At 43.3% G+C, this 15,632-nt stretch overlaps 1 protein-coding gene across 3 annotated transcripts in view; it reads right to left on the bottom strand.

Annotated features, from left to right (window-relative positions):
• Positions 1-6,595: 6,595 nt before the first annotated feature.
• The window catches only part of LOC130386386 (NLR family CARD domain-containing protein 3-like), a 36,358-nt gene continuing 27,321 nt past the window's right edge, over positions 6,596-15,632 (bottom strand). For 2 of the 3 annotated variants that reach the window (XM_056595276.1, XM_056595277.1), the window contains 4 exons: positions 10,353-10,526; positions 9,663-9,836; positions 7,874-7,920; positions 6,596-7,146 (listed from right to left, as the gene is read on the bottom strand). In XM_056595276.1, the coding sequence (XP_056451251.1) occupies positions 6,596-7,146; positions 7,874-7,920; positions 9,663-9,836; positions 10,353-10,526 (946 nt within the window). The remainder of the gene's footprint in view (positions 7,147-7,873; positions 7,921-9,662; positions 9,837-10,352; positions 10,527-15,632) is intronic. The other variant, XM_056595278.1, reaches the window with a different exon arrangement.

The following is a 15,632-nucleotide window of genomic DNA, read 5'->3' as shown; positions in this document are numbered from 1 at the left end:
CTTAATGTTTGAACTCATTGTCTTGATAGAAACAGATGCCCTGTCTTACATCCACCCAAGGATTAGTGCTTTTCAGTATTCTTGTTTCTGATTTGTTAATAGAGTTCATTTGTTTTCTAGGTTTGGGCAAGGAGCTACACATTTTGTATATTGACTGAATATAGGCACTACATTCATCCTTTCCCCTGAAATCACATCAGTTTTATATGAAGCTAGTGTGTATTCCATTTGCATAACTCTCTGCTAACAACCCCAGAAGGCAACTTGGTAAATTTTCTGAATGTAAAAACTACCAGATGACTTGTAGTAGTTACCACTTATCTTTTGGAGCACTAGTATTGTTTTATATGTCAAAACTATAAAATAAATTAAAATGAAAATATTTATGCTTCCATTTATATTTTGCCAGGACATGTTAGAGAGGCAACCAGGATGCAATGTGCCTGCTACTCCACCTGATCAGCAAGAGACACCAAACCAACAGGTTATTAACATGTATTATACAGTATGTTTTCTCTGTAAATCTGTAAGCAATCTCTTTTAATGCAGATGAGTGTAACAGTTTTCTATCTTTTCTTTTTTTATGTCTTCACAGGCAGAGACATTTTTGTTGGATGGAGATGATCCAGCGTATCCTGGAGCTCCACTGACAAAGGGACAAAGTTTAATCTTACTGATGTCTTATGTACTAAGGCACAATGTGACAGGTGTGGCACTTGAACATCTACTGAAGATTGTCAATGAACATTTCCCTGGAATGGTACCAGTAACCACATACCTTTTTCACAAAGCTTATGGACAATATGGAAATTATGTCCCCCATTTTTACTGTCCAGCATGTGAAAACTACTTAGGGGTAAATAATACCAGTGAACTAATGTGTGGTGCTTGTAATGCAGTAACTGATTCAGAGAGCTGTCTCAAAAGTGGGTGTTTCTTTCTAGTGCTTAGTTTGGCTTCACAAATCAAAACATTGCTTGAACAAAACCAAGGTTTAAAAAAAGACTGGCAATGTGCAGATGTCATTTCAGATATACAGTGTGGAGAAGAGTACCAGAAACTCAAAGAATCAGGTGAATTAGGTGAGGATGACATAACCTTAATTTGGAACTGTGATGGAATTCCAGTTTTCAGGAGTTCAAAGTATCAAATCAGTGCCAGGTTATAGAACTCGAACCTAAAGAACGCAAGGCAAATATCTGTCTTCCTTGTCTCTGGTTTGGCGAGAAGAAGCCAAACTTCTTAACATTTTTGAAGCCATTTGTTAATGAACTGCAAATTTTAGAACAAAATGGCATTAAATGGAAGGACTCAGCAAATGTACAACATGTCTCCAAAGTGTATGCTCTGATATGCAGTTCAGATTCAGTTGCTCGCCCACTTCTAAGAAACACCAAACAGTTTAATGGCTTTTATGGATGTGATTTTTGTTACCATGTTGGTGGTGGTCCTTACACAAACAAAGGCCCAAAACCACATCTTAGAACTGAAGCTAAGCATTTTGATCACGCAATGGCTGCAACACCAGACAGTCCTGTAATGGGAGTAAAAGGACCTTCACCATTAATGAAACTTTCAAAGTTTCAAATGATAAATGGATTTGTTCCAGAGTATCAGCATTGTGTCTGCCTTGGTGTGACAAGACAATTAGCAAAACTGTGGTTTGACTCAAGAAATCATAAAAAAGAGTGGAGGAGCAAAATCAGACCGCATTGACAAAGAGCTCATTCCAATTCAACCACCTGTTGAGATAACAAGAGTACCACGATCTGTGGCAGACAGAAAATATTGGAAAGCGTCAGAGTGGAGGTCATTCCTGTTATTCTATGCCCTGCCTTTACTGAATGGGGTCTTACTAAAGAAGTTCTGGAACCACCTTTTTCTGTTTGTGTTCGCAATGCACATTCTTTTGGGAGAAAAGGTGAAACGCTGTGATATTGAAGTAGCTGAAAGAGCTCTCAAGAAGTTCTCACTGCAGTTTGAGAAGTTATATGGTGCCTCAAATATGACATTTAATGTCCATCTTCTGACACACCTTGAGGCAAGTGTTAGGAACTGGGGCCCTTTGTGGGCCACATCAACCTTTTCCTTTGAATCATTTAATGGCACTTTGTTACAGTACTTCAATGGGACAACACATGTTCCAGAGCAAATAGTTAAAAGATTTCTTTGCTGGAGGAGTCTAACACAAAAAGCCGAAAAGTACATGGTAGATGCTAATGAAGGGGTGAAATGCATTTTTTCACATCTCCTAAACAGCAATGTATCAAGTTCTAATTCATCTAGCCTGGATGAAAATGTCAGAGTTTTTGGTAATCCCTGTCATCACAAACTGTCAGCATTAGAAAAACTTGCTATCAAAGACTTGCTAAGTGTTACAGTCGAACACTGTGTTTGTTATCACCGTTTCATTATAAAAGGCATACTGTATCATTCCAGCAGTAACAGAATTAAAAAAAAAAGGATCAACTCAACAGTGGAGTTACAGGATCGAAGATTATGTAGAATTCTTTGCATGTCAGTATTCAGAGCAGGCGATTTGTCATTGCACTGTATATTGGTAAAGGAGCTTGTGAAGACTGATGGACAGCTCTGCAAGGATAGTCAACTGAACATTGCTTCCAGTTTTATGTCTGAGGTGTCAGAATCTAGGAATGTTTATGCGGTGCCCACTGACCTGTTCCACAGGAAATGTGTTTTGATCCAATCAAGAGACAAACAATATGTTATTCCTCTACCAAATAATGTAGATAGAGATTAAATAGTTACTGGGGAAGTTTGAGAAAAAATGCTGAAACCACTGCCAAATTGTAAGAAATAGGGATTACATATCAGTGTGTATTCTTGGTGTGCCTTAAAACTAGTGGACAATGTCCAAAAATGGCAACTTCAGAGTATTACATCTGTAAAAATTATAAGGCACATGGGCAAGCACACACAAAGACTGTGCTGTTAAACAGTTATACTATAACAGTTGTGGTATAACAAAATACAAACAAAATTGTGGCCTCAAAATGTTGAACTTTAACAGACTGTTTTCATGCAAAATCAAAGACTTTCAAAAGATTAATTTTTCTGTCAAGCAGCAAAGCAAATTTCCTGTTATTTGCACATCTTAATATGTTCATAAGTCTAATATGTTTTCTGATTGCTGTCAAATGTAAGTGAAACAATCCACGCTTTGGAATAAGTACTTTCCATGTGATGATAAGAAATACACAAGGTTGTACTGTTTTTTTGTTAGACTACTGCATTAAATAAAAGCACATGTTTAATTGAAAGGTGCTCTGTTGTTGATGTTCATGTTTATTCAAAATTCACCATTAAATTTGGAGAATGGATGAATTTTTAAATATTGCATAAAAACAACGGTGGTGTTGAAGTAATCTAAATACTTTATAACACTAATTGCTAACAATTTAAAATTGAAATAGGTATAGAAAATTAAGGATATTTTTTCAATTAGAAAAGGTATTGTTACATAACAGCATTGTTGCATTTTGCTGGTAAAATACATTATTTTAAAAGGTTGAAGAGAAAAGATCAGTTAAAGAAATTAAATGTTATTGTACATTCTTTTAAACTGATCTTAGCACACTAAAATAAATGGCTACATACTGATGAATTTGTTCTGGTTTATAGTGTACTTATGAAGAATACACTAATTTACCACTGAAGTAGTATTAAATTATTAATATACTTATTTTAAGTGCACTTTAACACTGCTGTGCTAACAATGATATGAAAAAAGTGTTATAAAAGTAAACTTATTGATAGTGTGCTAAAAGTGCACTTGATAAAAGTAGATGCAAATACACTGACATTAAACTTATATTTAACACATTCGAAGTACATTATAAATAATTATACAACGGGGGACCTAAATCCAGCGATCTGATTGGTTCCCAACTGTTGTATAATGAGCGTATACATAACTGCTATGACGCCTGATCATTTTGTGAAAGTTTGCATATTACTCCGCGCCTGGAAGTAGAAACAGTTACAAAGTAAAACATATGTTGGATGATGGAGAGAGGGTGTAAATGTTGTTACTCCGGGAGTGAGCAAGGCGATGGAGAGACTAACGAAAGCTTAGCCAGGAGGGACTACTTTTTTGTATTCTTTAATAAAACGACTACTTTGACTTTCTTGGTTTCTTTTTAAATGTAGTGTGTCTATGACTTTCGTTTCGCCATAACAGTAACCGTTGTATAAAAGCAATAGATCACTTCAGTCAGTGGCATGTGCTCATTATACCACTGTGAAGGGGGTCGCCGGCCCTCCGCTGCGCGTCGGGGCCGGACAACGCCCCTTAACAGTGGTATAATTTGCACATACCACAGCCTGGCGTGATCTATTGCTTAAATATACTAATCAAACACTTATATATATTTCAGTGTTAGTATATTTTATATGAATATACTTAATATGAATTAATAAATAGTGTACTTTATCTAAGTAAACTGAAGTACTACTGAGGAAATAATATATTTGTAATTAATACATTTATAATATATTTTTGTTTTACTTTATTTTAACACATAAAGTGAAAATGTGCTAGAAATGTACTTTCAAAAAATGAAGTACATTTTTAGTACATTAAAGTATATTTATTTTTTACCTGGGATGTACACAGACACATGCACACACACACAGACATGCAGACACACACACAAACAGACATGCAGACACACAGACATACATACACAGACACATACATGTGGCGTGTGTGTGTGCAAGTGAGTGTACTGCTCTGCAATTAGCATGTTTTGGCTTGTTGTTTTTTGTGTGTGAAATCGGACGAAAGATTTTAAAAAATAAAATTGGCTTCATGACCCTCTAGTTCTCATTCTCGTTCTCTCTTCTCCGCGGTTCCATTTGTCGCTATTTAGCGCATATGGAAGCAATCTAAAAAAAAATGGAGGATAGCCCTTAAAAACAGTACTTAGCATGGTGTAGCATCTTACCCTAGCCATCTGTGTTGTATACGGGGAATGGGTTAACCTAGTGATGGTTAGTGTTGTTGAATAGGTTAACCTAGTGATGGTTAGTAGGTGCACTTGGTTCTATGAACATCCTTAATGTACCCACAGAGAAATATTGTTGTTTCTCTTTCTCCTGACTAATGGACTTATTGTAAGTCTCTCTGGATAAAAGTGTTTGATAACCGAGGTGAATGGAGACTCCACTGTTGTGTTGTGACGAGTTGGAGGAAATGTCTCCAGAGGACTGAGCTCATGGTCCTCCAGGCCACCATTGAGAGGAACGGACTGAAGACTGGGTCCACGTCAGGGGGCAGGACCCATTAGGGACCATGGACTGAAGACTGGGTCCAGGTCAGGGGACAGGACCCCTTAGGACCTGGGAATGAAGACTGGGTCCAGGTCAGGGGGCAGGACCCCTTAGGACCTGGGACTGAAGACTGGGTCCAGGTCAGGGGACAGGACCCCTTAGGACCTGGGACTGGAGACTGGGTCCAGGTCAGGGGTCAGGACCCCTCAGAGAGCTGCTGGGACCCAAGGGGCTGGAGGGACATTCCAGGTGTGCTGCTAGGATAACCATCAGAAAGCTCTGGAGAAACATCTGCTCAGCTTGAAGGAGTTAAACTGTAGAAAGGGGAAGAATCATCGGCTGAACACACGAGAACCTTCAGTTGGATCCACTGAGTTGTTCATTACAATTATGCTTCATTAACAAATACAACAGAAAAATAGTCCCTTACATGTACACAATAAATACAAGGACTAAAATCGTAGAAGAAGCAGGCATTACAAATCCTCAACAGGTGTGCAAATATCTTTAATAACTGAACATGTTCTGCGGCCGTTTGCTTCCCAAGAGAACACAAGGAATCAAGATTCAGTTTAAAGTAATTTACAGAATGCAACATTATCCCACAGACCTGTTGGTTATTATGAATAAAACATAAAATCTGCTTTAAATCAGGTTGTAAATCAGGATTATGACAAAAAAGATGAGCCCCTAAGACCAAACATTCACCATCAGTATTTTATATACATTTCAAATAATAAATGTGCTTATCTAACTATGGAAGATCTTAAAAGTTTTCTGGTTTATCATGCTATACTTTACAAAAAAAGAGAGGGAAAGAAAAAGAGAGAGTGACACAGAGACATGTGACATGTTTATACATGTGTTTATTTGTGTGTGTGTGTGTGTGTTTATAAGTGTGTGTGTGTGTGTGTGTGTTTATACGTGTGTGTTTATATGTGTGTGTGTGTGTGTGTGTGTGTGTGTGTGTGTATTTATACGTGTGTGTTTATACGTCTGTGTGTGTGTGTATTCCGTATTCATGTGTATTGTATATCATGTTCAGACCGAGGATATGAGAGACAGAGACAGAGAGACAGGGAGACAGAGACAGAGACAGAGACAGAGAGAGAGAGAGAGAGAGAGAGAGAGAGAGAGAGAGAGAGAGAATAACTGACACAGAGACAATGAGCCACCAGGCCATAACCCCCCTCACCCTCACCCCCCCTCAGCCCCGCCGGCCCCCCTTCAGCCCTACCCCTGAACCCCCCCCACGCTCCCCCTCACGCACCCTTCATGTGCGTGCGTGCGTGTGTGTGTGCGTCTATAACTGACACAGAGACACTGATGACCAGGGGGCCCCCACCCCCGGGAGGAGGTCCTCCTGGGTGAAGGAGGACCAGAAGGTGTGGAGGTGTGTCAGTGTGTCTGAGGACCCTCCTCCACCTGGGGACACTCTGTAGAAGGACAGAGAGCCAGCAGGCCGGTCCAGATACACTCCTACTCTGGTGGAGCCAGCGGCGTGGAGACGGAGGGCTGTCTCTATACCGTTGTACCGGGCATAGTAACCACCATCATCATCACAATAAAGACTCCAGGACTTGTTGTTCTCTCCAAGCCTGCTGTCGCCACCCCCTCCTCTCCTTGTGATTCCTCTGTATGTCACTCCTACATCAACATATCCTTCCCACTCTACCTCCCAGTAACAGCGGCCAGTCAGAGCCTCTCTACCCAACACCTGGTCCCAGTAGTCAAATCTCTCTGGGTGATCCGGATACGACTGCTCAACTCTAACCCACGTCACCTTCCTGTTGTCCTCAGACAGAGAGAGGTCTCTGTGGGCCGTGTTGGGGTCCAGTGTGAGTTCACAGGCATCTGAGGGAGAACCAGACATGATGAGCAGCTGAAACATTCTTCATCATCATCATCATCATCATCATCATCACTTGTACTGTTCTCCTGAGCATGACATGTGGGGGGGGGGGGGACCCGGACCCGGACCAGGACCATCAGTGGATCATCATCATCATCATCATCATCATCAGCTTTAGAAATATTTGTGAACATTGTTTATAAGATCATTCAAGTGAAACATAAATGTAAATCCCATGTTTGTGTGAGTGGCTATCCCATTCAAACATTGAAGCCTAGAAAAATGTATAAACTAAATCTACTAACGTAATATTTACACGACATACACATATTATACATCAAATCGTTCAGCATGATGAGGTCTTTGCCCCTATGGAATATTTAAGCTATAGTCAACATACTTTTCAAGATATTAGACTTTGAAAGGTTCCGATACACATGCATTGAAATCCACCTGTGTAAACAACAGACTGAACCAGCTGAGCTCACATACAGGCTGGAAACTAACTGTTGATACCATAGAACTGGTTCATACATACTATATATAGACATGTTCACATACGTACACACACCTATAACAAATATACTAGACATAAACACAGGGAAACATAGCTAAACAAACGTATACACAAGTCCACATGTGAATGACCGGACGTCACCTCCTGCTGTGTGGATGGACTTTCCATCTCAATAGTGAGTGTGTTTTGTGATGAATCAAACAGACACTTACACTTCTTTAGAGCTGGTTTCAGCCTCCGCACTCCACCGTGCTCCACACTGGGGGGGAAAACAAAGTGAGAGCAGCATATTGAAACATTCACCTTCATCATCAACTGTCTCATCACGTTCTACACAACATGAGTTACAGCTGCCGCTTCAAACCACTTCATCTAGTAGCGGCTTGAATCCTTGTAGGAGACTTTGTCCCTGAGCGGTGAGCTGTCCTCTCCATACAGGGATGGACTGGGACAAAAATTTGGCCCGGGACTTTGGGATGGAGAGGCCTTTTATGAGACCGCGGGAATAGCGTGCGTAGAATTTTGCCAGGGTGTAAAATAATAAAAACTAGTCCTTATCCGTGGATATGTGCATTGCAACTGCATGTCAATGTTGGGATGTGCATGTGTTTAGAATATTGTGAAGATCACTGGGAAATATTTTATAAGCAATCTTGTCCATGTACAAAATATTAGAAATTGCATGTGCCTAGAAAGGTAAATCAAGGCTGAAAATGATCTAAATAGTGCAAGATACAATTATTTTATTGGAAAAAAATGGTCAAACACATACACATTGTCTGCTGGTTACTGCTTCACATAAATCACTAATCAAGCTTTTTTTTAACCAACGTTTGCATTGACAAATTAGAAAAATGGCTCTGTCAGTCTCTGGCCAGGTATATATTGATATTAACTTATATAGTTGGATTTTTATAGTTAGGGAAAACAAACAGCTTGTCATCAAAATAATCTGGATGTAGAGCTCGCTCTGCTTCCTCTCTGCTGGACCCTGAATCTGCCGGTGTAGAGCTACATCTGCATGAAAATGACAAGTAACAAATAATTCTAATTTAGCAGGCCAATACATTAAAGGCAATAGTGGAAAGTGGTTTGGGAGATGGGGCGGGCCGGGGTTTGTTGTGCGTTGCTGTGGTAACCGGTGTTGAAGCGTTCCAATGGTTTATTAGCGGTGGTATCTAATAAATCGCTCTCTAATCATTACTTCATGCCTCATCATTACAATATTATGAATAGTTATCCGACGTCTCTGGTACTTCCATAATTAGTTTAAGTCATTATTATATTGCCAAATATGCTCGCTAGTGCACCTGTCATAGCTATGCTGCTGTGTCCTGTTCCCGCCTCACCATTGGTCTCGCTGACAGGGGCGTCGCCGTCAACATTGGCTTTTCCACGGAAAAGGTTGGTTAATTTAGCACATTTGGCTGCGTCTTGCTCTAACATTTTTTTCCTTTTCAACCTCAACTTCTGAGCGCCACCCAATTCTTTTTCCTCTCCACCACCTTTTTTCCTTTTTGACAATTTCGTATTTCTCTGTAACTTCAGTGAGATCAACGAGAAGTAAGTGCCCCGGCCGTGTGTCAGGCTGAGCTAATCAGAAATGACAGACCGCGGAGCAGTCCAAGTTGGGAGGGGCCGTTCGGCCGCTCGCTTTGGCCGCTCGCTTTTGCCCCCATACACTGTGGGGGTGCTCCCCCCTCTAATATGACAGTAATACATCAGCCCCGTTTCACCGTCAGGTAAGAGCTCAGTTTCGCGCTGTAAGCAAATATCCGGCAGCAGGCCACCCGAAATCACGGCTTACTTAACTTTTTAATTTATTTTTACATCTTTTACAACAAAAAACAATACATAAATATATAATAAAAATAAATAACAATAATAATAATAAAAAAAAAATCTAAAATAATTACAGCCGGCCGGCTCGGCCTGAAATCTTCCGGCCGTTCGGGAAATCTCCCGAACCTCCCGATGGCCAGTCCGCCCCTGTCTCCATACCTGAGAGTGTCCAGTCTCCAGCGTGGATCCTCCAGTCCAGCAGAGAGCAGTGTAGCTCCAGAGTCTCCTGGTTGATTGTAGCTCAGGTCCAGCTCTCTCAGATGGGAGGGGTTGGAGCTCAGAGCTGAGGCCAGAGAAGCACAGCCTTCCTGTGTGACCAGGCAGCCAGACAACCTGCATGCACACACGCACGCACGCACACACACACGCACACGCACACGCACACACACACACAAATACACACCATTTATTGTATCTGGTTGAGAGTCGTTTGTACTAAAGTAACCACATTTATAAAGCGTATTCATTCCATTTGGAGGACAAGAAAAAGCTTTATTGATACTTTATTGAGACAAAGCTGTGTCACCCTGAGATTCTGAGAACAGGAAGAGGAAGTGGGGAGATTACATTATCACAGACAGCAGAAGTTCCTTCACATGGATGTGAAACAGGATCTTAAACAAATGCTCCTTTTTCAATAGCTACAACTCAATCAGATATTGTTCAGTTAGAGTCATGAGAAGTCTACTGTGTTTGGTACGCTAAGACCGTTTTTTCACAGGTTATAACATTGTGTAGAACCAGGGAGTGTTTTGTCAGCAGGGAAAAGAGCAACAGAAATGCATCAGGCAGGAGCAGCACTTACTGGAAGCTAGAATAACCAGTTTGAAGAAGAGGCTGACAACTGACCTGAGAGTTTCCAGTGTACAGTGTGGACTCCCCAGTCCAGCAGAGAGCAGCTTCACTCCTGAATCCTGCAGATCATTGGTACTCAGGTCCAGCTTTCTCAGACTAGAGGAGTTGGAGCTGAGAACTGAGGCCAGAGCTTCACAGCATCTCTCTGACAGATGACAGTTATTCAGCCTTCAAACAAAATTAACAAAACATGTGTTTAAAATACATGAATAGCAAGAAACAGTGTTTAAGTAACTCATTTACTTTTGAAATTATTGAAAGAATTGTATTTAAATATTTTATTAGAGATATTTTCAAATTCAAATTTTTATTGGTCATATGTTTGCAAAAATAACGTTTTACATGCAGTGAAATTAAAAAGCGGTCACCACTCTGTAATTTATTGTGCAAATTACCGTAACCTGAATGAATTATCGATAATAGTAATTTAAAAACAGACATCCCTTAATGAGGTGATGCTATAAAAACAGTCATTAAAAAAAAGGAAAACATAAAAAAATTATATAAATATAAAACTGCATAGAAAGTGGTGCAGTAAGTGCAAGAGTGCCAGTTATAGCCCGGAGTTAAGCAGTCTAACTGCCTGCAGAAAGAAGCTCCTCCGCAGTCTCTCAGTCCGAGCTTTAAGGCAGCGTAGGCGTCTGCCTGACTGCAGCAGGGTGAAGAGGCCAGCATCTGGGTGAGAGGCGTCTTGCCTGATTTTCCTGGCTCTTGCCCTCACCCTCTTGCTGTATGTATATTCCAGGCTGGTGAGTTTTAACCTAATGGTTCGCTCTGCTGAGCGCAGCGCCCTCTGCAGGGCAGCCCGGTCTCGTGCAGTGCAGCTTCCATACCAGGCTGATATGCAGCCTGTGAGGATGCTCTCCACAGCTGCTGAGTAGGAGGTGGAGACCTTGAACTTCCTCAGCCGCCGGAGGAAGTACAGCCGCTGCCTTGACTTGGAAACCAGGTGTTGTGTGTGGAGAGACCATGAGAGATCCTGAGTGAGGTGCACCCCAAGGTTCTTGAAACTGGGGACCCTCCACAGGTTCCCCACTGATGATGGGACTGATGGGAAGTAGGAAAACTGCCCTGCTTCCTCCGGAAATCCAGCACCATTTCCTTAGTTTTGTTGATATTTAGGGCCGGGTTGTCGGTGTGACACCACAGTGCCAGGTCTGCCACTTGGTTCAGGTAACCCTGCTCGTTGTTGCCAGTGATGAGACCCAGCACCACGGTGTCATCGGCAAACTGGATGATGGAGGTTGAGCTGCTGGAGGCTATGCAGTCATGCGTGTAGATGTTGTAGAGCAGTGGACTCAGAACACACCCCTGGGGGGTACCCGTGTTGAGGATCAGGGGTCCTGACATTACACCTCCCCCTACTCTGACCACCTTGGGGCGATCAGTGAGGAAGCTGAGCACCCAGTTACATATTTCGGTGTTGATTCCCAGCGACCTCATCTTCTGGATCAGTCGAGAGGGAATTATGGTATTGAATGCCGAGCTGTAATCTATAAACAGCAGTCTCACATAATTCCCTCTCCCCTCATCAAGGTGCGTCAGAGAGGTGTGTAAGAGATTGCAAATGGAATCATCCCGGCTCCTTTTTTCACGTACGCAAACTGGAGGGTGTCAAATGAGCTGGGGAGGGAGGAACTGATGCAATTCTTTATCAGTTTCTTAAAACATTTCACCACTGCTGATGTCAGGGCAACAGGACGCTAATCCTTCATGCATGATGGGGTATTTTTCTTTGGCAGACTGTTTGAAGCAAGATTGAACGTCAGCTTGGGCCAGGGATGTGTTAGAGATTTTTGTATACACTGGGGCTAGTTGGTTTGCACAGGATTTTAGGACCCTCCCAGGAATCTGGTCCGGCCCGCAGCCTTTTTCCCATCCACGCCCTTGAAGACCCTCCTCACATCACTCTCAGTGACAATGAATGGGGTCTCCCTGTCCTTTGCCATTTCCTCGGCCATATCTGCAAGTTGTTTTTTCCCCAGTCTGTCTCAAACCGTGTATAAAAAGTATTTAATTCATCAGCAAGACGAGAGGGGCGAGCATGCTGGACCTTGTTTACACCAACGTAATTGGTGCGTACCGGGCTGAGCCCCGCCCCCACCTCGGATACTCGGATCACATCTCCGTCAAGCTGATCCCAGCATACAGACCGCTCGTCAGACGCTCCAGACCAGCCAAGAAACAGGTGAAAACCTGGCCAGCAGGAGCCATCTCTGCCCTCCAGGACTGTTTTGAGTGCACCGACTGGCATATGTTTAGGGAAGCAGCAACCACCGACGGCTTCATTGACCTGGAGGAGTACACAGCATCAGTGACTGGTTACATCAGTAAGTGCACTGATGACGTCACTATCACCAAGTCCATCACCACACGCTCCAACCAGAAGCCATGGATGACTGCAGAGGTACGTGCACTGCTGAGAGCCCGAGACATAGCCTTCAGAGCAGGTGATAAGGAGGCTCTGAGCATAGCGAGGGCAATACTGGCCCGGGCTATCAGGGACGCTAAGCGTGCACATGTTCAGAAAATCCACGGCCACTTCAGAGACAGTGGAGACACACGGCAGCTATGGCAGGGCATCCAAGCCATCACCAACTACAGGACATCTACACCAGCCTGTGACAGCGATGCCTCATTGCCTGATGCGCTGAACGTGTTCTACGCCCGGTTTGAAGCAAAAAATGATGTGGTGGCGGAGAAGAACATTCCCTCTCCCGACGAACAAGTGCTACGTCTGACCACGGCTGAGGTGAAAAAGTCACTGCGCAGAGTGAATCCGCGTAAGGCTGCTGGCCCAGACAACATTCCCGGGAGTGTGCTCAAAGGATGTGCAGACCAGCTGGCAGATGTTCTCACGGACATCTTCAACATCTCCCTGAGCAGTGCCAACATCCCATCGTGCTTCAAAACTACCACCATTGTCCCTGTGCCAAAAAAGTCACCTGTGTCCTGCCTCAACGACTACCGCCCCATAGCACTCACTTCTACCATCATGAAGTGCTTTGAGAGGCTGATCCTGAGGCACATAAAGAGCCTCCTGCCTCCCACCCTAGACCCCCTGCAGTTTGCGTATCGAGCAAACCGCTCTACCGATGACGCCATCTCAACCACCCTCCACCTAGCACTCACCCACCTGGAAAAAAAGGACACATATGTTAGAATGCTGTTCATAGACTTCAGTTCAGCATTCAACACAATCGTCCCCCAGCACCTGATCACGAAGCTGGGCTTGCTGGGCCTGAACATCTCCCTCTGCAACTGGATCTTGGACTTTCTGACGGGGAGACCCCAGACAGTCCGGATCGGGAAAAACACCTCCAACACCACCACTCTGAGTACAGGGGCCCCTCAAGGCTGTGTGCTCAGTCCACTGCTGTTCACACTACTGACGCACGACTGCACGGCGCTACACGGCTCGAATCACATCATCAAGTTCACCGACGATACGACCGTGGTGGGTCTGATAGAAAAGAACGACGAGTCAGCTTACAGAGAGGAGGTGAAACAACTGCTAACCTGGTGCAAAGTCAACAACCTGTCCCTGAACGTAGACAAAACCAAAGAGATTGTTGTTGACTTCAGGAGAGCACAGAGGGACCACGAGCCGCTGGACGTTGATGGCTCCCCGGTGGAGATCGTGAAGAACACCAAATTCCTTGGTGTCCACCTGGCCGAGAGCTTAACCTGGTCCCTCAACACCGGCTCCACGGTTAAGAAAGCCCAGCAGCGCCTCCACTTCCTGAGAAGGCTGAAGAAAGCCCACCTCCCACCCCCCATTCTCACCACTTTTTACAGAGGGACCATAGAGAGCATCCTGGGTAGCTGCATCACTGCCTGGTTCGGAAACTGCACCAAACTTGACCGCAAGAACCTGCAGCGAGTAGTGAGGACAGCTGAGAAGATCATCGGCGTCTCTCTCCCCTCCATCTCAGACATTTACACCACTCGCTGCATCCGCAAGGCAACCAGCATTGTGGATGACCCCTCCCACCCCTCACACAAATTCTTCTCCCCCCTTCCGTCTGGCAGAAGGTACCGGAGCATCCGGTCCGCCACAACCAGACTACAGTACAGCTTCTTCCCCCAGGCCATCCGACTCCTCAACTCTAAGGGACAGATCTGATCATCTCTGTTACCCGTGGTTTATGCACCATTGCACTATTGCTTTATATTCATATTTATTATATTCATATTTATATTCCCGCACTACTCAGACACAGTCATATGTATATTTATATTCCCGCACTACAAATTCCACACAGTCACTTTACTGGTTTGCAGTTATATGTAGCATGTTGTTGTTGTTGTTGTTGTTGTTGTTGTTGTTGATTTTTTGTTATTATTGTCGCTCTATGTTGCACCTTATGTTCTTGGGAAACGCTATTTCATTTCACTGTATACTGTGTATATGGCTGAAATGACAATAAATTATCTTGAATCTTGAATCTTGAAGAGAGGGGGCAGAGCTACTCAACGAGCAGGGCTTGTTCTTAAAGTCAATCATACTTCCACACTTCTGCAGGGTCACCCATTTTGAAATCAGCGACCACTGTGAAAGATGCGACCGCATCTTTCACAGTCCTTCTCAGGCCATAGGCTGCAACTTTATATTCAGTCATGTCACCTGAAATGATCCCGGCATTATAGGTGGAAGTCTGCGCTGTTAATGTTGCCTTGACAGTTTCATCTGCCCATGGTTTTTGATTTGGGAAGACTTTTATTTTGACAGCCTGTATGGTCTCGCAGTATAGCAGATTGATGTAACTCCCAACCACTTCCGCCATTTCCCGAAAGCAGGTAAAGAGACAGCTCTGTAACTGTCCTTAAACATAGTATAGCAGTGATCTAATATGTTTTCTCCGCGCGTCAGAAAGTTAATATGTTGTTTAAATTCTGGCAGACCCTTTGAAAGCTTTGCTTTATTAAAGTCCCAGAGGATGATAAAGGCAGCTGACGGATGGCGAGACTGTTGCATCTTTATCACCTCCTGCAACTCAGATATGGCAATATCTGTAAAAGCATGAGGGGGAATGTAGACCGCCATGGTGATGATTGCCGTGAACTCACGGGGCAGGTAGTGTGGACGATACAAGATGGTCAGGTGTTCCTGGTGGGAAGAACAGCCAGTGGAGAAGACGGTGGTATTCCTAGGGTCACACCATTGACCATTGACACCAAACTCCGCCGCCTTTGGATTTTTTTTGTGTTTTATTAATTAAACCAAAATATATTAGTCAATACATTAGATCCTTATGTTATTGTATATTGGGT

The sequence above is a fragment of the Gadus chalcogrammus genome, chromosome 7 (genome assembly GCF_026213295.1).
Source record: "Gadus chalcogrammus isolate NIFS_2021 chromosome 7, NIFS_Gcha_1.0, whole genome shotgun sequence".
Taxonomy (NCBI): Eukaryota; Metazoa; Chordata; class Actinopteri; order Gadiformes; family Gadidae; genus Gadus; species Gadus chalcogrammus.
Note: the sequence above shows the minus strand (reverse complement) of the source record. Positions and strands in the feature narration are given on the sequence as shown.